At 39.6% G+C, this 24,365-nt stretch overlaps 6 protein-coding genes across 8 annotated transcripts in view; 3 read left to right on the forward strand and 3 right to left on the reverse strand.

Moving 5' to 3' along the window:
- Window positions 1–7,880, forward strand: part of LOC129723088 (dynein axonemal assembly factor 3 homolog) — a 29,806-nt gene extending 21,926 nt beyond the window's left edge. The window contains exons 3-4 of one of the 2 annotated variants that reach the window (XM_055677055.1): window positions 6,170–6,777; window positions 7,004–7,880. In XM_055677055.1, coding sequence (XP_055533030.1) covers window positions 6,267–6,777; window positions 7,004–7,857 — 1,365 coding nt within the window. In that variant the 5' untranslated portion in view covers window positions 6,170–6,266 and the 3' untranslated portion in view covers window positions 7,858–7,880. Of the gene's footprint in view, window positions 1–6,050; window positions 6,778–7,003 lie in introns of those variants that run through there. The other variant, XM_055677054.1, reaches the window with a different exon arrangement.
- Window positions 7,866–8,466, reverse strand: LOC129723091 (ragulator complex protein LAMTOR2 homolog). The gene is made up of 2 exons (XM_055677057.1): window positions 8,305–8,466; window positions 7,866–8,252 (listed from the first exon to the last, which is right to left on the reverse strand). Exons 1-2 carry the CDS (start codon window positions 8,370–8,372, stop codon window positions 7,943–7,945), a joined length of 378 nt encoding a protein of 125 aa, XP_055533032.1. The 5' UTR covers window positions 8,373–8,466; the 3' UTR covers window positions 7,866–7,942.
- A 1,983-nt stretch (window positions 8,467–10,449) lies between these two features.
- On the forward strand, window positions 10,450–12,391 carry LOC129723336 (mitochondrial ribonuclease P protein 1 homolog). The gene is made up of 2 exons (XM_055677515.1): window positions 10,450–11,071; window positions 11,130–12,391. Exons 1-2 carry the CDS (start codon window positions 10,548–10,550, stop codon window positions 11,806–11,808), a joined length of 1,203 nt encoding a protein of 400 aa, XP_055533490.1. The 5' UTR covers window positions 10,450–10,547; the 3' UTR covers window positions 11,809–12,391.
- LOC129723335 (ATP-dependent RNA helicase DHX8) lies at window positions 11,811–16,092 on the reverse strand. Its single transcript, XM_055677514.1, has 4 exons — window positions 15,847–16,092; window positions 13,505–15,786; window positions 12,217–13,370; window positions 11,811–12,138 (listed from the first exon to the last, which is right to left on the reverse strand). Exons 1-4 carry the CDS (start codon window positions 15,938–15,940, stop codon window positions 11,916–11,918), a joined length of 3,753 nt encoding a protein of 1,250 aa, XP_055533489.1. The 5' UTR covers window positions 15,941–16,092; the 3' UTR covers window positions 11,811–11,915.
- Window positions 16,093–16,850: 758 nt separating this feature from the next.
- Window positions 16,851–18,924, reverse strand: LOC129722252 (pre-mRNA-processing factor 19). The gene is made up of 4 exons (XM_055675564.1): window positions 18,760–18,924; window positions 18,509–18,658; window positions 17,244–18,450; window positions 16,851–17,177 (listed from the first exon to the last, which is right to left on the reverse strand). The coding sequence occupies exons 1-4, from the start codon at window positions 18,776–18,778 to the stop codon at window positions 17,033–17,035; spliced, it is 1,521 nt and encodes a 506-aa protein (XP_055531539.1). The 5' UTR covers window positions 18,779–18,924; the 3' UTR covers window positions 16,851–17,032.
- Window positions 18,925–21,370: 2,446 nt separating this feature from the next.
- Window positions 21,371–24,045, forward strand: LOC129721599 (phosphoacetylglucosamine mutase). Of its 2 annotated transcripts, none has more exons than XM_055674353.1 (5): window positions 21,371–21,458; window positions 21,520–21,647; window positions 21,813–22,643; window positions 22,699–22,804; window positions 22,856–24,045. In XM_055674353.1, exons 2-5 carry the CDS (start codon window positions 21,535–21,537, stop codon window positions 23,465–23,467), a joined length of 1,662 nt encoding a protein of 553 aa, XP_055530328.1. In that variant the 5' UTR covers window positions 21,371–21,458; window positions 21,520–21,534; the 3' UTR covers window positions 23,468–24,045. The 2 variants fall into 2 exon arrangements, with proteins under 2 accessions (XP_055530328.1, XP_055530329.1); XM_055674354.1 differs by having other exon boundaries at window positions 21,398–21,458; window positions 21,517–21,647.
- The last annotated feature ends 320 nt before the right edge of the window (window positions 24,046–24,365 follow it).

Below are 24,365 nucleotides of genomic sequence, written 5' to 3' on the forward strand. Positions count from 1 at the left end.
AGAAGTCGTCTCCATTCAACTCAGTCCATGGCTGCAGCTCGCCAGCCATGTCGTCTGCGGAGGCCCCGCAGGTCGTCTTCCACTTGATCGAGCCACCTGGCTCGCTACGCGCCCCGTCACCTTGTCCAGTCGGGTTGTTATCAAGAACCATTTTCACCGGGTAGTCGTACGACATCCTAACGACATGCCCAGCCCACCGTAGTCTCCCGATTTTCGCCGTTTGAACGATGAGTGGTTCTCCCAGCAGCTGATGCAACTCGTGGTTCATCCGCCTCCGCCATGATCCATCTTCCATCTGCACTCCACCACAGATGGTACGCAACACCTTTCGTTCGAACTCCACGAGCATAGTCCAGGTTTCGTGGTCGTAGAGAACTACCGGTCTGATCAGTGTTTTGTAGATGGTTAACTTCGTGCGGCGGCGGATTTTATTCGAGCGGAGCGTCCTCCGGAGTCCAAAGAAGGCACGATTTCCTGCCATAAGGCGTCGATGAATTTCTCTGCTAATGTCGTTGTCAGCAGTCACCAGTGAGTCCAGGTACACGAACTCGTCTACCACCTCGATTTCATCACCGCTAATATGAATTCGTGGCGGGAGGTTAACACTGTCTTCTCTGGAACCTCTTCCTCTCATGTACTTGGTCTTCGAAGCGTTTATGGCCAGTCCAATTCGTCCGGCTTCTGCCTTCAGTCTGATGTACGTCTCCGTCATCTTTTCAAGGGTTCTAAAGACCTTCTAAAAATCGTGCCACTCGTCCAAGAGTGGTGTTGTGAGAATTTGACTGATTTTCTCGATAAGACTTTGTGGCCTCCCAGCTCCCCGGACCTTGATCCCCTGGACTTTTATGTATGATCATACAAGCTGCCCAAGCAAAGCGAACACTTCTCTTAAAAACGGTGTTTTCTGGGTAAAGCTTGATTTTATAACAATTTATATCGTTTTTTTTTGTGTGTGGACTCACTACTGCGATCAGAAACATTGATTTTTGTGATATCGTCCGGGTGTTTGCTGTATTATTATTAGCCGAAACAGAACGGAACACCTGTGTTGCTTGAGGAAAGATAACAAAAGTTCTTTCAGACATTCCTGCACATACATTTCTTGGTTGGCGAAAGCTTTAGCGATGAAAACGCTGCTCTTCATACCACAGGAACGAACGAAATATTTCTTTGCATAATTTGACAGCCTAATGTGTTTGAAAGTCTGTCCCACCACTCGTCTTCCAGTTGCCGTATAATATTCCTGTTCAGTAAGCTATTTAAAGTCTGCCGTGACGTAAGTCTCATCATCCTGTACCACGCAATCAAACTTCGTCAGTATTATCACGTACACTGGGGTCGCTTTTTACGCGGATTGTTTTTATGCGTTTTGTTGAACGTGATATTTTTACAATAACGCGGATTATTTTTGCTCGATTCGGAAGACTGTTTGCACGCGGTATCAAATAATTTTAGTATGAATATATCTAATCTAATCTTTTAAATGCGGTACAACCAACCGCATAAAAAGTGACCCCAGTGTACAGCTTTCGCGATCGTTATCTGGTTGACTTAGTTTGCTAATCGTCACGATTTGAAGTCACCACCTTTTTGTACGTCGACAGTCCGGTTTGTTTTTTAGCTCCATTACAGTTTTAGACGACACACCCAGCTTGCTTAGGACATCTCGGACGGAAAGATTGAGATTCCGCTTGAAACTGTCAGCCACTCTTTTCGTTGCTTTTGCGGCCTTCGGATTTCGATGTCTCCCCGATCCTGTCGTCCTGGCAATCGTTCTCCAAATACTTTTATCATGTTGGTGACGGTTGATTTGGCCACATTCAATAATAGACCGAATTTTTCGTCATTGAAAATTCGTACAATATGCCGAAATGCTAACGCACAATCTGTTCATGTATTTGAAATTGTCTATAGAAACTATGAAAAGTAAAGACACTAAATGATCCTCCCTTGGAGCTCCGTAAGCGCAAGGTTACAGAGTCCGCTTTGGTAAGCGGGCGGTCGTGGGCTCGAATCTTAGTAGAATCAGATCATTTGGTTGTCAAAAGACTTTAGCATGGGTTTATTCTCAGGCTCCCCACCAGGGGGGATCAATCTGTCAAACATCGTGTAACCAACATATTTGGCATCATTGCGTCTGTTTGTTCTGATTTTTGGTCATTAACTTGATCGATGTGAATGATTATAGAATTGGAGCGTTTTTTTTATCAAAACTCGAGAAGTCTCGGAAAACTTTCATGAATAATGCGTCGTGTAGTGATTTTTTTCCCCATTATTGTTTGTAGTTACAAACGTCCTGGACCAATAAATGTCATGGACCAAAGCTGATCTGCGATAACGCACACATATATGAAATTTGACAGCAGTGAATCCCCTCTGCTCCCCACCACGTACCCTTCCTTCAATCTGAATACCACTGTAGTACCACTGTTGACTCTCCTTCTAACAAAAAAAAGTCCCTATGATAATAAAACTGGTGTGAGTAACATATGAAAGTTCTCTCCAGGGAATTGTAATAAGGCGATATTGTTAGAATGGACAGAGACTCGGTATAGTAGAGCAGTCAGCTTGAAACGGAGGGTAAAACTTACACACAAGCACGGACATGAATGATAGCGTGTCACTTACTTCAATAGTGATACTGCCAATAATATGAAGTGCGGAGTACAGGAAAACACCTGGACCTGGACCTGGAATAGATCTAATCTCTGGTCGCAGTGATGAGTCCACACAGAAAAAAAAAACGAAAAAAATATAACCCTTCCAGTTGGTCTCGAGGTACGATGCTGACCTAACAAGCCAGTCGTCGTAGGTTGGAGCCTCGACTCGGGAGAGTTAGTGTTAGTTAGTGTTAGTGTCAGTAGGATCGTAGCACTAGCCCCGCAATTGCCCTGTATACTTAACAGTTGGCTGCGAAGTCTGTGTATAATAAACAGAAGGTCAAGTTCCGAATCGGAATGTAACCTAGGCTTTGCTTTTACTATACTATATAGAATTAACTTTGGGATCTCTTCATTAGGAAAGTTACATCACGACGGGTACATTTTTTCTGAATCTTACATAGTCCATGTACAAATAATTCAAATTCTTGCAGTTTCGCAGATAATATCAAGAAACTGACCAATTCTCACACACCGAAAAATAAAAAGTTTCACTTAATCTAAAATACTTTTACTACTTATAATTCAGTTTTCAGGTTCGATTTATGTAGTAATTTTATAATTGAACCACACATTCACGAACAGTCACAATACTTTTCTTGCACGAGATTGCTATTCTGGAAAGGTTGAAATAATGGGAGCGTGATAAACGAAAACTTCAGGCAGGCTCTTGAGATCGGTTCACAGCATGTTTTCAAGAGATGAGAGAAAACGACTGCTTGAAGAATTCAGAAGACTTCTCGAATCATTTAGACATGCTCTTTTCACCGCTAGCGCAGCTATATGATACCACCAACATGGACCTGTTTTTTCATGTGCTGCATGGTTCAACCGTTAAAGCGGAGTCGAGCTGCTCTACACTAGAGCGGTTGAAAAAACATCAATTTTTTACTTTGTTATTTTGCAACAAAGTGTAGATTGTTAGAAGTGCGTAGATGACAATATACTTTGACAACTGTAAACCAGTCGAAGTTCATATGCTCGCATAATAGCCTCGAAGCGGTTGCTATGGGTCCAGTCATCCAGGTGGTCGATCTAAGTAAAAGTTATATTCGATTTCACTCTACAAGTTATTTCAAATTGTATTTTCGAAAAACAAAACATTTGAAAGTAAAGCTGATGATACTTTGTTTTTCAATGTTTTGGTTACGTAACTAGGTTATTTAGACTTTTGATAGTAACGATTTTATGTAGTTTTGTACAGTTTTCACGAGAAATTAAAAAAAATACGAGACTGATAACATTGAAACAGCAAAACTGAATCTTTTTCACAATCGCCATAGTGCTTCTATGATCTCTGACAGTTCTATGTATATTCTACGTATAACATGGTTTTGTAGAAATTTTACAATACATACTTTGAAAAATCCTAATTATTTAATAATTATTACATAAATCAGAAACTTGAACATTATGCCAATTTATTCGCTACAAAAAAGTGATAAAAGAAAAAAGTTTTGACAAAAAGTTATTACTATTGGATTTTTTGCGACTTTGCTAATTTTGAACCAGTCTGACCAACATTATCCGTTCCTATGCTGCCAACATGCCGAGGGTGTAAATGAAATGTTGTTATAATGAGGCGTTTTGATGTATAGCATTTGATTAAGCACAATAAAGTCCGCTTCTGGACAGAATGTTGTGCACTTCTCTGTACCCTAACTGGTTTTCGTTCGTGTATAATCGCATAAAGGGGTGACGAATATTACGGTGTGCGAAGTCTCCATTATGTTCGACAGAGCATAATACTATTGAGACGATATTGAGTGGGGGAGACTTTTTCTGCTGATCGGTTTTGAAGAACAGGCATCTTCAGTCCGTTTAGTTGTGAATTGTATATCATTTTGGAAAATATTTGGCATTTGGAAAGTATTGTTCTCTGATAGACAAAAACAGCAAAAATAAAATGAAAAATATCTTCAATTGGGTCCTAAAGCTTTACCAGTTTTTATATATCATTTGAATAAGCCGCGTTTTCTGAGCAAAACGTGATTTTAAAAAAATGTTTATCGTTTTCCTTTGATTTTTAAATGGAGAGTAAAAAAACTGCTCGAAAGGTCTAAGTTGAAATCACGTTTTGCTTAGAAAATTGCACTGTTTCAGCCAGGGGGGATTTACCGCTGTCAAATTTCATATATGTGTGCGCTATCGCAGATCAACTCTGGTCCATGAAGTTTGTTGGTCCATGACGTTTGATAAATTACCAATGTGACGATTAAACATCACCAATTTACGTTAAAAACTTGTTGCTGTCCCAAAATTTCACTACGGAACGCATTATTAATAACAAAAGTTTACCGCGATTTCTCGAGTTTTGATAAAAGAGAACGTTCCATTTTACTTCGATCAAACGAAAAAAAAAAAACCAAAACATACAGACGCCTTGTTGCCAAATGTCTTGGTCACGGTTTCACGATATTTGACAGATAGATTCCCCCTGGTTTCAGCTGATATATAAAAATCAGAAAACTGTTCTAAACTTTAGGACCCAATTCAAAACAGTTTTTTCTGTTTGAAACATGATTTCAACTACATATTAGGTTGGGACAAAAAATAATTCTAGCTCCCATGCACTTTTCGTGTTTCTTATGGGTCCTATAACAACCGACTTCAGATCGATCGGTCTTCAGTTTTCATACGATTTTATATGGAAAAATATACTTTTTCAAAACTTATTCTCTAGTCCAGTTGGTTTCTAAAAATATATCGATACATGATATTTGTAGGAAATTTTCCTGGGAAAAAATCTTCTGAAGACCGTAAGGCGCTACGATGCTTGTAGAAAATGTTATTCACCCCAAACTGATTGAATGTTTGACGAACGGCTCACCATTGAATTTTACTAGCAATACTGCTGCAGCACCGATCGATCTGAAAAGTTACACGGTTGTTATAGGACCCATAAGGAACACGACAAGTGCATGGGAGTGAAAAAATAACACCACAGACAAACAGACGTGCCTCTTCGAAGAAAAATCCTGAAAAATCTTCGTTTTTATTCGAAACGATACACTCGTGCGCCACCATGTGAGCTTATTGCCTACTGACACTCCTTTTTGTAAAACGGTTTTTGTCTTCACTAATGGATGTGCGCGCTTGCTTAAATTAACATCAATGGCATTACTGACGGTTTTTGTCTTTGACAATGAATGTGCACGCTTACTTATAGCGACACTAGCGGCATTATTGCTCACTAAGCAAAGTTTCAAAATGATCGTTATTTTTCTGGTCGATGAAATCATCATCGAGTGGCACGTATGTTTGTCTGTGATAACACCATCCCTTTTTTCCCATATAACCGTGTCCCAGTCTACTACATATATGAAATAACTACAATACTATCCAACTGTAACTATTTAAAAAATAATATATACATGTTTGGAACACTTTTGACAGCAAAACTTTGCTGGACTGAAAGAGTGTAACCGTGATGTTTAGGTACATCGTGAGCGTGTGCGTAATATTGATTAACATGATTCAGTTATGCCGCCACTTGTATTTCTTGCCAGGACCCAACGTTGCCATGGACACATATAATAGTTTGTTACTCTCAGAAGATATTATAGGAAAAAATTAAGATTGTTTTCCAAGAAAGAGTTGCCTAAAATGTTCTGGGGATTCAGTGAAGCGTTAGATCTTTACGAACAATACTGCAAAGCCCAACAACCGGGAGCAGCTCCACCAACTGAATTGAACATCTTGCTGTTCGGTTTAGGCGACCCAAGGCATGTGTTGAAAAGTGCCTCCCGCTCATTTAAACATGACACAAAGTTAAATTTTTTTCTTCTGGAAGGATGCGTGGAATTACTGGCACGAAACCTGCTTCTAACAAGTGTTGCTTTTGAGAGCCGCGAACTGTTTTCAGTCAAGGGGAAGACACATCTGTTTATGGATATTTTTGGCAATACACTGCTAAGACCATTCTCCAATGCTTACATTAACGCGAAAGCAAAAGTGCTGACGCGAATGATAACGGATGCAGAATTCGCTGAATCTGCAGCACCGATGTTTTCTTTTGATAAACTAAAATACAGGGAGCGAGATCATTTGGAAAATGTGTTCTACTTTTGGACAAATAGGGAGCAGCACGTGTTCAATGTGGCTCACTACTGGGATGGTAAGTTTTCTTTACTCAAATCACTTAAATTTAGAATTAAGAATTTTTTAATCGTTTAAGTCAAAGCTTTTTGACATTTTAATTACCAATTTTAACAAAAAATATAATTTCACCTGTTCGCAGTCTCAAGCGTGATTACTTTTGAAAAATTTTCTTACATCGTTATTCATGTTTACTGGAAAAAGTGAGTCAATAAATAACAAATCAACTTATTTTCGCTTTTCAGTCCGGGTTCGTAACATGCTTGGCGCCAGGTACGATAACAAAATGGGTACTTTCGATTGGGACCTGCACATGAGATTGCGTGAAAATGGGGCTAAGCAAATTTGTCCTCAAGAATATAAACATTGGCGCAACACAGGAATCGCTTTTACTTTCCCGGAGTACGAACAAAGTGACCCCAATAAAACGTTGGCAGTGGGATTGAGCAGAAACGGAAATAGCTTCATGCACCGTGGTATCGTGGGAGACATTAGTACGGGACCGTACATTTCATTCGGAAACAAATGTCCGGAAGAAAAATTAACCGCTTCGAAACATGGAGTAAACGATTTCAGATCGACCGATGTTACAGAACGGAATGTTTATGAAATAATTTACGAAATTCAGGAAAAAAGAGATTACGTTTTAGATGTCAACGATATCCACCAGTATGGTTCTTATGTTCTAGATTCAGGCAAAAATTTAAACAAGGAACAAATACGATCCGAACCCATCGAGGCATGCAAGTATGATCAACCGCTAGTAACTGCAGACAACATCAGAATAATTTTCCTACCAATTGATGACGTAGCAAAAATTCAAACTAAATCAGAACATTTCCACAAGTATGACATCGTTATGATTGCCAATAACTATTTCTCTTTTCTTAAAAACGATTTCTCCAACATTCTAAAAAACGAAAGCCTGATTTGCTTTGAAACGCGCCAATTGACAACGTTCCATAAGGACGAAATATCCAAGTTCAATGTCCAAATTAAAGACTATGCCAAAGCGTGCTCGCTCACGCCGATAACCAACTTTGACATCAACGTTCCTCACTCCATCTTTCGCTACCGGAATAATTCTCACAACCAATAAAAATATACTTTTAAATTCTTACAGTAAATAAATCAACTTTTTATATTATATTATTCCCCGAATACCCATGCCCAAACAATAATTTCTATGACGTGGCAATTTCCTTCAGCGGGCCTTCCAAATAGTTTGCTAGCGCTTGCGCTTTTTCCTTCAGGATTCCCAGTCCTACGTTATCTCTCGCGTAAAGACACAACAGTAGATTAGCCACTTGGGTGATAATTACGTTGCCGTTTTCGCACTGCAGAAATACGTACTGGAGACAATCTTCACGAAACGCGTTTCGGCCGTTTTTCTCATATGCAGACCAGACATTACTGGCGATGGCCGCTGTTATCGTCGCATCCCTATCGCCATAGCCGGAGAAAGCAAGCAAGGCTCCTTCATGTGTTAACAATCTGCCAAACAGAGAGATGCGAATTGATTTTTTCTTAAATACAGCACACTTACATTGTATTTTCAACGCCACCAGTGTTTGCTTGGCCAAGCACAGATGTGAGAACCTTAGGTTGTAGCATTATTTGTTGTGAATATGCGTATTTTGAGAGATAAACCTTTTTAATCTGCAGCTATTGTCGTCTAATTCGAGCAAAGCTGCCAGATTTTATTTTGAAAAATCTGTATGCACCCGTAAAAAAATCTGTATTTTTCTGTATTTTGTTCGTGTGCCTACAAGTGCTCTGGTTTGGGGTAACTGGGCTTGGCATCCAACCTTAAACTTCGCCTGAAACCGTAAAAAGGTTGGGTAAAATTCCTGAAAGAAACTCAGGTCTATAACCGTGTTTTTTTTTTTTTGCTAGAAAGGCAATAGAATCCGGTATTTTTGTTCCAAAGCTTTCCCGCTTAGCCAAATGTCGAATGTCCAGAAGAAATCAAACAAAAGGAATTTCCCGCTTAGTAAATGCCAGACGCCCAGCAGAACTCGAACAACCACGCTCGACGCCTGGGTTAGAATCCCAACGCCGACATAGGTGTCGATGGTTGTGGGGTGGCGTGATCCACCCACAACCAACCCAACTGGTCTAGGTTTAGTCCTAGCCGACACCGGGAGATTTTCTGAGGCGAAAAATCTCTGGGATCACGCATTCCATCGCATGAGGAAGTAAAGCCGTTGGCGCCGGTCCGTTGAACAACGGGTGGTAAGTTAGGGTCCTGGGTGAAGTCACTTCCACCAGTGGCGGAGCCAGATCGACGGAAGATAAGCAAGAATAAAAAAATCGATTGCTGAAATTCTGTACAAATCTGTATTAAAAATCAAAATTCTGTATGAATTCTGTATTCTGTATCATTTCTGTATCGTCGTCAAAAAATCTGTATAATACAGAAAAATCTGTATACTTGGCAGCCCTGAATTCGAGACTTCGAGTATTCGCGTTGACGGTGTTGCTGATATTTGTTTGGTTTTTGCATGCGAAAAAGAAGGAAGGAAATATTTTTGCTTTTGTCATCACGCATCACGCACAATTGCATATGAGAGTTCACGTAGGTGCGAACAGCCTTCAAAATCTCTTTCAACGCGAATAACCCGAATGGTTATTTTCAAAACACTTTTGTTGACATTTACGTGACTTTAGACAACGAGGGGCTCAAAAAGCAATATCCTAACGTACTTCTGTAATCACTCAGCACATTCGACGCGTTACTTCCGTTACTCACCCAGAAAATAGTCAGGGGTGGCATTGTGTAACTCAATTCGAGCGATTTTCACTATTTTCGAGTACGTCACATACTGCCAGTTTTGCTTTAAGCTCAAAAGGAGCTGTCTTTGTCATTTGTCCTTCGGCTCATCTAACCCGCAAAGTCGAAAAAAAATACGAAAAACAAAACGTAACGCCCACCAGCGATCATTTAGTTTTGTTCGAGTTACTCGAGAAGAAATGCGCAATGTCACCCCAGGTTTTTTTTGCCTAATATATAATGTTGACGATGTGTGTGGATTCGAACGAATAGGAAAATGTTATTCCCGTTTTCGAATGAGCTAAAGAGAGGAATATTTGAACGTTCGAATTATTTTTACGAACACAGGAATGCGAATTGGGCTGTTTGGCTATTTACGGATTTCTGCTTTTAATTTCTCTGCTAAAAGACTGTAATTTTCTGAGCGAACCATGATTTTTGAGGATTCTATATCGTTGTCAATCGATTTTTAAATGAAGAATAAAAATCGCTTTTAATCGCATGAATGACAGTAGGTATATCGACGAACTGTCATTGTAGCGATTTTAAGCAGATTTCGAGCAGTTTTAATTCGTGATTTAAAAATTGAAAATCAACGCTATAAAATTTTTGAAAATCACGTTTAGCTTAGAAAATGCAGTTCTTTAAGATGATATAAAAAACTAGCATAGCTAAACCACCCGATTGCGGATACATTCATGTTAATGCAATACAGCCGTTAACAAGAATAAGAATGGTTCAATGTGATAATTGAAAATTTTTAGCAATTTTCAGAATTTCTGCTTATCATTTGGTATTCTAATGTTAACCAATATTTATGGTAAATAAGGTCGTTCAGAAAGTACGTTATATGCGTTATATGTGTTCTCTTCTATAACCCCTGTCTAGTTTATTTTCTTTATTTAGTCTTTTCTGAAGGGTTCTTTTTTGATCGATTGGGATTTGTGCCCGCATGCCAAATAAAACTTCGCAAACATAACTTCAAAAATAAAGTTTTCTCTATAATCCAAGTTAAAATGTTACGACCGTTGCAACTCGTTCGTAGTTTATTACTACATCCACCGTTTCTACAGAAAGCAGCTTGCGTTCCGTCGAACACTAACCAGATTATAGCATCAATTTCTTCAATAAACCGGTATTACACCAATGTCCCGAATTGTCAGCGAGCTCCCATTGATTCACCTCCGGTAATTGATGTCGTCAAAAGGCGAAAGGTTCTTGAACTAGAAATGGACGTCATGCGACAGGAAGGAAGAAAAGTACCGACACCATGTCAGATAAAAGAAGCTCACTGGGAACATTTATTGCAGCTAAATTCTCGCAATCAGCGTCGGCAGTATTATCTTTTTCTGTGGAACATTGAAATGGCCAAAGAAAATCAACAGCTAAGAAAAGAACGCAAGAAACAGGCGGTAGCCAAGCGGAAAGAGGAATTAGATTTGGCTAATGCAAACAATAATCACATTATTTACGGGTTGTTCCATAATACAATGTTTCTAAGGATTTATGACTCTACCATGGATCATTTCCACAATAACAAGTTTGTTCTGAAAACTTGCTACATGAAACATTGAGGTAATTGTTTTTTTTTACCGCAGGTTGATTCAAGCAATGCAATTCGGCCAAAACCTAATTTTTGATTGTTCCTACGATGAATACATGAACGACAAAGAAATGCGAAATACAGCAAAGCAATTAATGCTCTGCTTTGCGATTAATAGAATGCACAACGAGCCGTTTAACATTCATCACTGTAATGCCGATTTTAGTCGTACCACAATGAAAGCGTTGGAAAAACATTTGGTTCAAATTCGCGAGCCTTCGTTTCCGTTCAATGTTAGTGAGCGATGCTATACAGAACTGTTTCCCAAGGAGCGTTTAGTTTATTTAACACCACACTGCAGAACCGATCTGAAAGAGTTCAGTCCAGACGATGTGTACATCGTAGGGGCTATGGTTGACAAGTCCTCTCAAGAGCCAGTTTCCTTGGGCAAGGCGAAGAAGTTAGGGTTACGAATGGCTCGTTTACCATTGGATGACCATTTTCAATTTAAAGGAGGTAAATCACTTACGATTGATCAAATGTTGCAAATTTTACTGGAACTTAAAACTTCAAATAATTTTGAAAAAGCATTTGATTATGTTCCCAAGCGAAAGATTGTACCGCTGGATGAGGAACGAAAACAGATGCAGCAGAAGGTGAAAGAGCGAAACCAACTTGATAAATTTAAGTTTAGTATGGGGAAATTCTCTGGACAAAAATTTAGAAAAAGATAATGTTAATTTGAGTGCTTCTATTTTAACAATACGGCCATAGAGTTTAAAACCAGCAGTACGTTAGTATAGGTAAGAAATATACTCGAACTGAAAAACGATTCGTTTGATTAATTTCGCCTCCTTCGGGTTCGACTGATACGCCACGCATTTGGTTCCTCGTACTTGTTATACAGTGGTTCTAGTCGTTGGTTCTTCTTGAATTTGCTCAACTTCGTTGGGTCAGAAAATCGGAAAAAGGCTGGTGCAAATTCTACTAGCCATTTCGGATCGATCGTAGTCACCTCCCGCATGTACTCCTTGGTAGTTTGAACTAATTCATGATAAACAACCCTAAAATTTAAAACAACAAAAATTGTTTTCAATAACTGAGTTTTTGAAATTTCAAACTGAAATGTTTTCTATACATACCATTCCGGTTGCCGATTAAACAATGCACTCGAAGGATGAATGTATACAACCTGCGAGTCAACAAGGGTTCTGTAGCCTTCCTGTGGATCTTTCTTGGCAGCATTTCGAAAGAAGCCTGAACAAATAGTCTTCTGAACACGTACTGTGTTCTTGCCTGCCGACACTACATCTAGCTTGTGCCTATCCATGATGCCAAGCAATTGCTTTCGCACATCTTGAGCTCTTTTCAGCGTTCTTATTTGAACGAAATTTTCATAGCACCATGCATTGGAAAATTTATTATTTTTCCAACTATTATAAACGGCTAGTAACGTAAGATGATCTCCCTCGATTTGATTAAATTTTGCCTTCTTCTGATCAGCTAGGGCTTGCTTATCTTTTGGACGGTAGAACACATTCTGAACGGAGAGCATAGATACTATCGTTAATATTTCATCGGAGCATTGGAGTGCAACCGACATAATCAGCATTTTAGACAAGTTTGGTTCCAAAGGAAACTCTGCCATTCGACGACCTAATCGTGTTAGCAGCCCTTCGTTATCTAATGCCGATAAGGAATGCAATTGTTCTAAAGCCATCACTAGTGATTCAACTGGTGGAGCATCCATGAAATCGAAATGAAGCAAATCATTAATTCCCATGGTTTTGAGTTGTAACACCGTTGTGGCTAAATTGGTGCGCTGAATTTCTGGAACCGGTGTCGGTAACATCTCGTCTCGGTAGGCTCGCTCCGTATACAGGCGGTACGCCTTACCGGGACCGGTTCGGCCGGCCCGTCCAGCTCTTTGCTTCGCAGCTGCTTGCGAAATTGGTGTTACAACCAAGGAATCCATACCGGTTTTCGAATTGTATACCTTTTGCTTGACAAACCCAGGATCAACCACATAGTAAATACCGTCGATCGTGAGTGAAGTCTCGGCTATGTTGGTTGCAATTACCACTTTACGACTTCCCGGAGGAGCAGGATCGAAGATACGGGTTTGCATTTCCGATGGCAGGGCAGAGTACACTGGAAGAATGATCAGTTCCGGAACATCGGGTCCGAGGGATTTCATTCGCTCGTATAGTATTTCACAGGCCGTGTCAATTTCTTCTTGTCCGGTAAGGAACAACAGAACGTCGCCAGGTGGCTCGCGCAGATGAATTTGCATTACCTAAAATGAAAACAAGTATGTAACCCAATAACATCAAACACATTTCTATTAAAATAAAAATGTTGATCCAAATAAGTGTTAAAATGTAAAATCAAGATGATCCACATTCTAAAAACAAAATCGCGAACACTCACCGTTATTAATGATGCATCCAGATAATCGGTCTCCGGTTCCTTAGTGTACAAAATCTCCACTGGAAATGTTCGTCCAGGGATGGTAAATATGGGTGCTTCAAAGAAATACTGCGAAAATTTTACCGCATCCAGTGTAGCTGATGTCACAATCAGTTTCAATTCGGGTCGTTTCTGTACAGCCTGCTTCAGCAAACCAAACAATACATCCGTGTGGATTGTTCGCTCATGAGCTTCATCCAACATAATAACCGAGTAAGACTTCAAATCGAAATCTACAAGACATTCACGCAGCAACATACCATCTGTCATGTATTTTATGACTGTTTCCTGACTAGTGCAGTCTTCAAAACGAATTGTGTATCCGACCTCTTGACCCAAACGACAACCGTATTCTTCGGCAACTCGCTTGGCAACCGACATGGCTGCTACACGACGTGGTTGAGTGCAACCAATTTTACCTCTTGCTATAAACCCACACTCTGCCAAGTATTGAGTAATTTGGGTTGTCTTTCCCGAACCGGTTTCACCAATCACTATAAGAATTTGATTATCTGTAACAGCCTTAATCAAATCATCACGTAATTTGTAGATGGGAAGAGATTGCCTTTGCTCTACTAGGCTCATATCGGTTTTCTTGCCATAAGAAGACTTTTTCCCACCAATAATGGCCTTCTTCCATTCTGGAACATCCTGCATGCCCATTCCAATACCTCGCGTATTTGCCGCCACAGTTCTTGGATCCTCTTCTGGCATCGGATCAATCCAATTTTTGCTCAAATTAGTAGGAGCTGTATCCATCTCTTGTTCACGTTGGAGCATTTTCTGTTCGCGGCGCTCCTTAGCCAGGGCCGACTGCATCATGGCTGCTTGTGCTAGAGAACCATCAGGATTCTTAACAATTCTAACTGGTGATAAATCATGTAGTGCTCTCCCGTGCCCTTGCAGAAACGGAGGTTCATCCTCGACTATTTCTATTTCGATATCAGCTTCACTATCTTCGTCCTTCGGTAGAAGACCAGTTTCTTCGTCGAAATCAGGCATTTCTTTGCGATCGATTACTCCCGACGAAATCATCTGTTTAATTTCCCATAGTTCAGGACTGGATATGCGAGTTACTTTTTTACGCGAAGTTGTTTCCTCCATCGGATCTCCATGTTCCTGATAATTTAGCATCGATGGTACATTCATAGGACGGTCAGGATTTCTGCTTGCTAGATCACTGCTCTCTTGAAGGTGTGCATGCGATAGCGGATTCAAATCTCTTCCTGTTGCCTGTTCAACGTCTTTCATACTGAGCGATATTTTGCTACCAGCTATCGAAATGACTTTTACCTTAACGTTATCACCGCGGTTAGTAACATCCGTTACTGTGCTAACACGTCCTTCTGAAGATAGTTGCGAAATATGAACCAGCCCTTCTTTCTTCTTTCGGAAACCAGTTAATTGTACAAAGCAACCGAAAGCAACTATGTTAACAACTCGCCCTTCATAAATTAAACCCGGTTCGGGCTCTTCCGGAAACTTGGGAGGAGAAGGACGCTTGTGTCGTTCAAATTCTCTCGATCTACTTCGTTGGCGTTGGTGTCGACCACGGGATCTACTTCGACTTCTTCTCGAACGCCGATCGCGATCTCTGCTTCTGCTACGTCGTCTCTGATCTCTATCTCTTGAGCGGGATCTGTGTCGCGATCGAGATCTTCTCCTGCGGTCTTTGTCTCTAGATCTACTCCTACGCCTGTCTCTTGACTTGCTTCTCCGACCTCTTGATCGACTTCTTTTTCTCTCTTTGGATCGACTACGTCTATATCTCTTTCCTTCATTTTTGTCCTCTTGCTTTGAGGTAGTCGGAGCTAGACTTTCTAACTCGGCAAACATGTTTTCCACTTCTTGTTGCTCACGAGATTTTTTGGTATCCTCTTTTTTGCAAGCCGAAGGTGCCATATTTTCTAGTTCAGAGAATATGTCATTTACCACATCGTGCGAAGGATCTTTCGTGCGAACTTTACAATCTTCTTTGTGTTTCTCTTCGTCTGATTCATATCCTTTTTTGGCGTTTGGAATTGCCAAACCAGGAAACTTTACCGCTAAATTTCCTACCCGATCATCCTCTTCGAAAGCTGAATAGACTGACGTTCCTTTTTCTTTAGGAGGTTTCATCAATTGAATGATACGCAGCAGGTTTGACGTAAATGATTCAGAAAATTCCGCCCCATTTTCAGCCAACACTTTCTTGAAACTGTCCAGTGAAGGATTCTTATCCGCTAGATCTATAATAAATTCAGCTAAAACAAAAAATAATAATGTTTTTCTATATTTAACTATGAACAACTTTGATAACTTACCAAGATCTTTATCATTAAGACCGAGATGGTTCTCAAGCTCAGTACATATTTTAGACACCAAAGAGAGGTGTTCTAGCTGCTCTAGTTCGTCCATGTTGTATTAAAAGTTACTAAAAAGCACTTCACCTATTTAAAATTGAATTTCAGGATTTGGAAAAGCTGAGAAAACAGGCAAAATATGGATTTTTTGTTTATGATGGTGAACCACGATATTTGGGATATTTGGTTTTTGACATTTGCTTTCACATTTCCATTTCCCCCACACTATATATCGCAAATTCACCACAATTATAGTTAAAAAGGCGCAGGGCGCAACAATAAAGGACAAACAATCGTGTGACATACATGAAGGTACGGAACAAAGCAATTTTTATGCATATTATTATTAAAGGAAAATTATTTAATAAATACACCAACGAACCAACGAGAAGAATAAACAATTGGCTGCTTGCTTCACCTGTATGCTAAATAATCTATCTTTGATAAAAAATGATAGTTTTTCGTGGGTGCCTGTGTAGTTGAAACGTTAGAAATGTTTATAACAATTATTGTCATTCAATAGTTGAACAACATAACAAAATGGTGAATATCTTTTGGGGAAACAAACAACATGAAAACAAGCAGCAATACTCAGTTTTCCATGTTTTTACTCTCAGGTTTTAACTGATAAAAACGTTGCGGGTTTTCAAGTTCAAAATATCTTTTTTTGATTTCACATATAGGTATGTTTATTCAACCTCATCACTATTCAACAAATCCATTAAATTTAATTAGAAGGTAAGGGAGCATTCGTATATTACGTAACACGAATTTGGCCATTTTCAATATTCCCCCACTCAGACGTAACGTAATTTTGCATTTGCTTCACGCAGTGTTACGCTTCCCCTTCCCTAAGCGCGTTTCGTAATAAACGAATTTTCCCAACAAAAAATTTATGGGTTTTGTAAAAAAATTGATTATCTGCTATTGATTATTCATTCAAAGAATGCATTGAAAAACTGATATATTCGCACAAAAAACGTCAATTTTTTATTAGTCGTCGTTTCTTTGCATTCAATCAATTGTACATTATTTTATTTAGAAACTACATACGAACGTGAAACTTGGTATGTAAATCAGAGATGGTCAAGTGTGTGCGGGTATAGGAAAACTAGCACAATTAATTTGAATTGCGCGCTTTATTGTTTTATTCGATACCGTACAACTTTAAGGTACGATCCATGCTTGTAGAAGCAACATATTGCGCATGTTTTCCAAATCGAATTCCCGTGGCTAGCGCAGTGTGATCGTTGAACACTTTCAATTCCTGCCACTGCTTACACAAATATAATCTGCAAAACAAACACTTGTGTTAAAATTTACTACTCAAGTAACAAAATCACTTGGTCACTGGTTACCTGATATCCGTCCCAGCAATAGCCAAATAGGTTCCACTTTGATCAAAACACAAATCTTTAACCTCGTATCCCTCATCCAGTGTAATTGTTTTGAAATTTTTTAATTTTCTCAAATCCCACAGCTTAATGCAAGCATCATCGGCAGCCGTCGCTAGATAATAACCATTCTCGGAAAATGAGATGGCAGTGATTGGACCCGTATGTCCAGGAAAATTAGCAACGTTACTTTGCTCTTTGAGATCCCAAATTTTTACTTGTGAATCCTCGGTTCCGGTACCGAAGATAAGTCCATCCGGATGGAATTGTGCAGTTGTAAGACCGATGTCCGCGGTATCTGGTATCTTGGTCAATAAACGTCCAGTACGAATGTCAGAGAAAGCCCAGTGTTTATCGGATGACGTTGACAAAACATAATCACCAGTCGGGTGGAGAGATAATCCAGTGACTGGTCCATCATGACATCGGAGCAGCAACTGAGTTTGAGATGTTGGCACGTTCCAAATACGGATACAAGCATCTGGGGAGGCAGTAATGACTGTGTCGTCCTCCGGATGAAAGATGACTTTGGTCACCTTTTTGGTGTGTCCTTTGAGAATTGCCACAATTTGTTCAGTGTCCTTGTTGAATACGGTAGCGTTTTTGTCATTTCCTCCTGTTAGAATTTTGCTCTGATCGGAGTGATTGATGTCAAGTGCCAGAATACCTGGTACGCTAGCTGAATGAAGACCTGGATGAGATGCCAGGGTTAGAAAGCCACGAATCTTTTCTGCGCTGACCAATTCTTCTGGAACAGTACGACCTTTTTTCTTTCGCTCTTGTGTAAGCACGGTCGCTTTGTCCTGTAGTTTTTGTATAACTTCGGCACTCATGCCAGCCTGTTCGATTGGCTGTGTCGCAACTCCACCAGCTTCCGATGCAACTGATGGTTGTGAAATAATGCTCGACTGAATAGATGTAATACCAGTCTGTGGTTTGAGAGTGGCCAAAGCTTCTCGAGCAGCAGCCACTTCTTTGTTCAAACGTGCAATCACACGACAAGCAGCATCATGCTGATACAAAGCATGGGATAATTCCTGGCGAGCTGTTTGTAATTGTTGCCTTTGAGTGTAAGCGTGTAACATTAGAGCGTCCCATTCATCCTGCATCATTTTGAGAGTTGCCGGAATGCTCGTAGCACTTGGAGGTTTCGGCCGAACGATTGGGGGAGCTACGAAATAAACCAGCGATAAAAACTAGTCGACGATTTGGGAGTAAACTATACTTACTTTTTATTTCAATTAAGTCTTCTGCTTTCAAAGGCTCGCCATTTATAGGATCACATTCGTTTTCTACAATGTATTTTTCGATTAGGCGTTTTTCAAATATTGCTCCAGATCTAGGAGACACAACGGGATGTTCCGGAACTTCGTTGGATACTGAAAGCAAAACAATCGATACAACATAACCACAATTTGCGGCATTTGTTTTTCTTTGGCCATCAGACAAACATAATTTGACTCCCACCAAAAATACTTACTACTGCAAACGAGAGACATTGCTTACGATTAATAATGACAGAAAGCGAAATGAGAAATTGTTTGCAAATCAAGGTGCAATATTATAAAAATTCGAAAATTGCGAATACTGTGAACTCGGCTCGGTGGCTTGTCTGATCGTTTATTACGTTTTCACCTCACTAAATGTTTTTGGCTTTTTTGACTGACAGATGGCAACTCAGCCTTTCCCTTATAGTTTTGCTATAAAGAATGTACACGGTAATGCGAAATGACTCAGTCGTGTGCTTAAATACGTAATAAATGGATGTTCAATCCCGCCAAACTTGTTTTTCACAAGCCCTTTTGCTATATGTAAACTAGAGATACTCAGAGAGAGAGAGAGAGAGAGAGAGAGAGAGAGAGAGAGATAAGCGAAAAAAAAACGCCAATTTGGCAACTAGGTTTCACATGTCAGAACTGCCAAATCTCTTCTCAAAGGGCAATGTTGACTAACTTTTTCATGACGGTGGAAGTCCTGGGGAACAATAAAACGCATCACATCGTGAAGGTGTTATTAAATTGTTTTTTTTTTAATGTTTTATGCTTTCACCATAATTGATCGCTATTTTGTTGACTATACAAAAGGTTTGTGAGCCACCAGTTATATATCACAGTGATAAAACAATTTTGGAAAATTCTCAATTCATTGTTTAGCAAAAGAACAAAGCAAAAGAATATATCCTTCATTGTACCTGATTGCAATACCTGTCAGTGTGTTACCTTTCTTGCTCGTTTGGCTCGAATTTTGACATGTTCACACTAGAGATCCTCAGAGGGAGAGATAAGCGATGAAAAAAACCGCTGATTTGGCAACTAGGTTTCACATATCAGAGGTGCCAGATATCTTCTCAAAGCGCAATGTTCACTAACTTTTTATTCGGCTCGTATAACTGATGGTGACGGTGGAAGTCCTGGGGAATAATAGAGTGCATCACAAAAACCGTGAAGGTGTTAAATTTTATGTTTATGTTTAATTTTATATACTTTCATCATTATTCTGTAGACCATACAACGGGTTTGTGAACCACCAGGTAAAAATCACTCTGATGAAGCTACTTTGGAGCAATTTGAATTCATGTTTTAGCAATAAAACATGAAAAACGTGTAAAAATAAATATACTCTTTATTGAACCTTATTGCAATACCTTTCAATGTGTTACCTTTCTTGTTCGTTTGGCTCGAATTTTGACATGTTCGTTTGGCTCACAACACTCTCTTCGCATATCTCTCCCTCTGAGTATTGCTAGTTCACACATGGCTTACAACATTCTCCTCGCATATCTCTCCCTCTGAGTATTGCATATGTAAACTAGCTTCAATTTCACGTTTTTAATGAATACCACCTCAATCTACTTGTACAAAATAATTTTATTTGAAATTTCTTCAATCAACAAATCTGAAGGCTGTAAGGGGCCATCCACATACCATGTGGACAGATTTTTAACGATTTTGACCCCCCCTCCCCCTCCGTGGACAACTGGCCATATAAATTCTAAAAAAAAAGTATGGACCGTGGACATTAGCCAACCCCCCCCCCCCCTCCAAAGCTGTCCACGTGGTATGTGGATGGCCCCTAATAAACTCTTTGACCAAGCGTCAAATACTAGTCACTTTTTTACAGTAAAAATTAGGTCAAAGATAATTGTTTGCCCCTCTTTAATTTTAACATGGGGCAAACACGAGCAAACACCAAACATTATGTCAAATAAATTTGAACATTTGACGCTCGATTTTGACCCAGTTTTGACCTGCCGTGCTGCCCGAAGCGCACTGTAAAATTTGTCAGCTTCAACCCACTACTGCACGTGCTAAGTTCGTAAACAATTATCTGGCATCTCTTTCTTACTTGCGTCTTAAATGGCGATGACGTTTTATTATTCTTCGGCAGTTTTGCCCGCACACAGTGGAATAAAGAAATTCGCTATAAGTAAAACGTGATTTAACAAAAGTTCCTATCGTTGTCCTTCGCTTTTTAAATCACGATTTAAAACTGCTCGAAATCGCCCATATACCAACTCTCATTGTATACTTAGAGCGAATTTTTATTCTTCATTTAAAAATCGAAGGATAATGAAAAAATCGAAGGATGGCGCGTGCCATTCGCGTTGACGGTGTTGCTGATATTTGTTTGGTTTCTGCGTGCGAAAAAGAAAGAAGGAAATATTTTTGCTTTTGTCATCACGCACATTTTGACAATTACATACGAGAGTTCACGTAGGTGCGAACAGCCTTCGAAGTCTTTTGCAACGCGAAAAAACCGAATAGGGATAGCCTTAAGCCTGTAGTACACTCTTTGTCTAATGGTCAGATATTTGACCTTCTGACATAATGGTCAAATTTATTTGACATCATGGTTGTTGTTTGCCCGTGTTTGCCCCATGTTAAAATCGGAGAGTGACAAATAATTATCTTTGACCAAATTTTTATCTGTCAAAAAGAGACAAATATTTGACGCTCGGTCAAAGAGTGTACTACAGGCTTTATAAGCTTTATAAGTGGAGCATGGTAAGCACCGAAAACACCGTAAGCACCAGCTTGTTTAATGCATGTTTCCCATGATTCAAATCGTTCAAAAGAGCGAGTTTTATGGCATGTCACTGTCTGTCGTTGACTGTAAAATCTTTTAATTCTGCTGACGTTGAAGTGCGATAATATATGTACCTACCAGTTTCTTTTACGAGTCGGTTCTGCATAGGACTTTGTAGTTTCCGTTGCATTTTTATCGTTTATTTTTTCAGCAGGTTAATTTTCAGAACATGACTGGTGCAACGTTCAATTTACGGCAAGTGTACGCTTTCGCTCGGGAGTATCACCGAAAAAGCGATAACCAAAAGAATATTCAGTATGGCACAGCAGGATTTCGAACGCAGTAAGTGAACGTTCTTGATCGCACAACAAAAAATATGCATTTGGCTGCAGCACTATCCAGTGCATGAAATTTCCCTTCACTCTATTAAGCCGTTTATGCAATTTTCTTATTAATACTATATCTTATCTTTCGCTATTTACACATGTACTTCCATTTCTGATTCAGTGCTGACCACTTGGATTATGTTATGTATCGAATGGGCTTGTTGGCGGTCATTCGATCGCGTGCTAAAGCAGGTCAGGTAATTGGTGTTATGATAACCGCGTCTCATAATCCCGAACAAGACAACGGTGTGAAATTGATAGATCCAATGGGAGAAATGTTGGAGCAACGATGGGAAGCTATAGCCACCGCACTGGTCAACGTCAGCGATGCGGATTTGGAAAACCAGGTCGCGAAAATTTGTTTGGACGAAGGTGTTGATAATAATGATCCTGCCAAGGTGTACGTCGGAATGGATACTCGTTATCATAGCCCACAGCTAGCAAAAGCGGTGTTAAATGGTATTGCTGCTATGAAAGGTAATGTGAGGGATTTCGGTATCGTAACGACGCCTATGTTACACTACTTCGTCACGTGCTCCAATACGAATATGGCATACGGGTTACCTACGGAAGAAGGCTACATGATGAAGCTTTTGAAGGCTTTCAAAAATATTAGAGGAACCGCGTTTGAAAAAGACAATTATACTAATAAAGTTTGTTATGATGGAGCAAATGGAGTCGGGTCATTAAAGATGCTTGGTTTCATCAAGAAATTCAACGGATATTTGGATGTAAAAGTTTTCAATAGTAACGGAAAAATTAATTTCAATTGTGGAGCGGACTTTGTGAAGACTAATCAGAGAGCACCAGAAGGTTTGCCTGATACACTAGAACCAAACGCACGTTGTGTTTCCGTTGACGGAGATGCAGACCGCATTGTGTATTACTTTACGAACGAAACCGGTGTGTTCCATCTGCTTGATGGTGATCGAATCGCTACGTTGATTGCTGGGTAAAATCGTATAACAATCGTATAATTTTAGTTATGCTAAGTACATTTTTTCTAGATATCTGAAAACCTTGGTAGAAAGATGCGGAATACAACTGGAAATGGGATTGGTTCAAACTGCATATGCAAATGGAGCATCTACGGATTACATTGTCAATCAGCTGGTGGGTTAAAAAGATTATTGCATAGCAATTACTGTTGAAATACGTTTTTAGAAAGTGCCAGTCGCTTGCGTTCCCACTGGAGTGAAACATTTGCACCATAAAGCGTTAGACTACGATATTGGCGTTTATTTCGAAGCTAACGGACACGGTACTATTATTTATAGTTCTAGTGCTAAGAGCAAAATCACTGCCGCTAGTCGAGATGAATCATTAACCACCGATCAACGTGAAGCGGCTAGTTTGCTTCTCCAAACCATTGATCTTACCAATGAAACAGTTGGTGACGCCATTTCCGATATGCTGCTTGTAGAAACGGTGCTTCACTATAAAGGATGGAATTTGCAGGATTGGTTGAAAACCTATACGGATTTACCCAATGTGTTGACGAAAATCAAAGTAAACGATCGCAATGTAATTACTACTGCTGATGCGGAAAGGGTGTGTGTTACTCCCGAAGGATTACAGCGAGCCATCGATGAAATTGTGAGTAGATATGAACACGGCAGATCATTTGTGCGTCCTTCCGGTACAGAGGATGTTGTTCGAGTGTACGCCGAGGCAAGTACTAAGGAAGATACTTTGAAGTTGGCCGCCGAGGTTTCAAATTTAGTGTACGACAAGGCTGGCGGCACTGGACCGCGTCCAGAACAGCCGAAGATTTGAAGGAACTATATGATCATTGTGAACTGGCGTGTGCTAACAATAACTGCCATGACTTCAAACAGGATGTATATGTTTATCAACGACCAGATATGGGTTTTATTCCATCATTGAGATTATGTACATGCTCAACGTGATAGTTTTATTATTGACCTTCGAATCATTGTTGAATGTATTTTATGCAGGGGGCTCTTGTGGCTGTCAAAATCCATACATTTTCCATCTACCACTCATTGATTCTGGTACCAGCGTTTCTGGTACCCACTTTTTGGTTGGTTTGCCCTAAAACAAGTGAAATAGAGTAAACGTCCCTCTTTTTTCGGTAGACTTATTCTCGAGTAAATGTCGTTTTAGATGGAAAAAAACAAGAGCTCAACATTTGTTTTCAGTACAATGTGCACTTTCAATGAATAAGATAAGTTTTGTAAGTATTTGAAATGAAATATCACCGCCGTGATGAATATATGATTGGTAGGCAAAATGTTGACGTTTATAGGCCCCTGATATTATGTATATTTTTATTCGTGTATTTTATTTACCTTTAGACGCATGCGAAAAAATAAATTTTGAATCGACTATAATGCAGTTTGCATGATTTGATTACGAAATCCTGTGCGATAAAAGTGCACATAATTGTTATATATTCTGGGTGGGTCCCCTTCAATTGAGCTAATTTTGTTGGGTTTTATCTTATCTTTTTATCAGATAACCTGAGAAACTGGTTTTCTGTCGAATTAGTATGAGGGTTTTCTATATGACAAATAGTTAAGGCACAGACAAACAGACGTGCCACTCAATGACGATTTCATCGACCAGAAAAATAACGATAATTTTGAAATTTTGCTTAGTGGGCAATAATGCCGCTGGTGTCGCTATAAGCAAGCGTGCACATTCATTATCA

This window comes from Wyeomyia smithii, chromosome 2 (genome assembly GCF_029784165.1).
Source record: "Wyeomyia smithii strain HCP4-BCI-WySm-NY-G18 chromosome 2, ASM2978416v1, whole genome shotgun sequence".
Taxonomy (NCBI): domain Eukaryota; kingdom Metazoa; phylum Arthropoda; class Insecta; order Diptera; family Culicidae; genus Wyeomyia; species Wyeomyia smithii.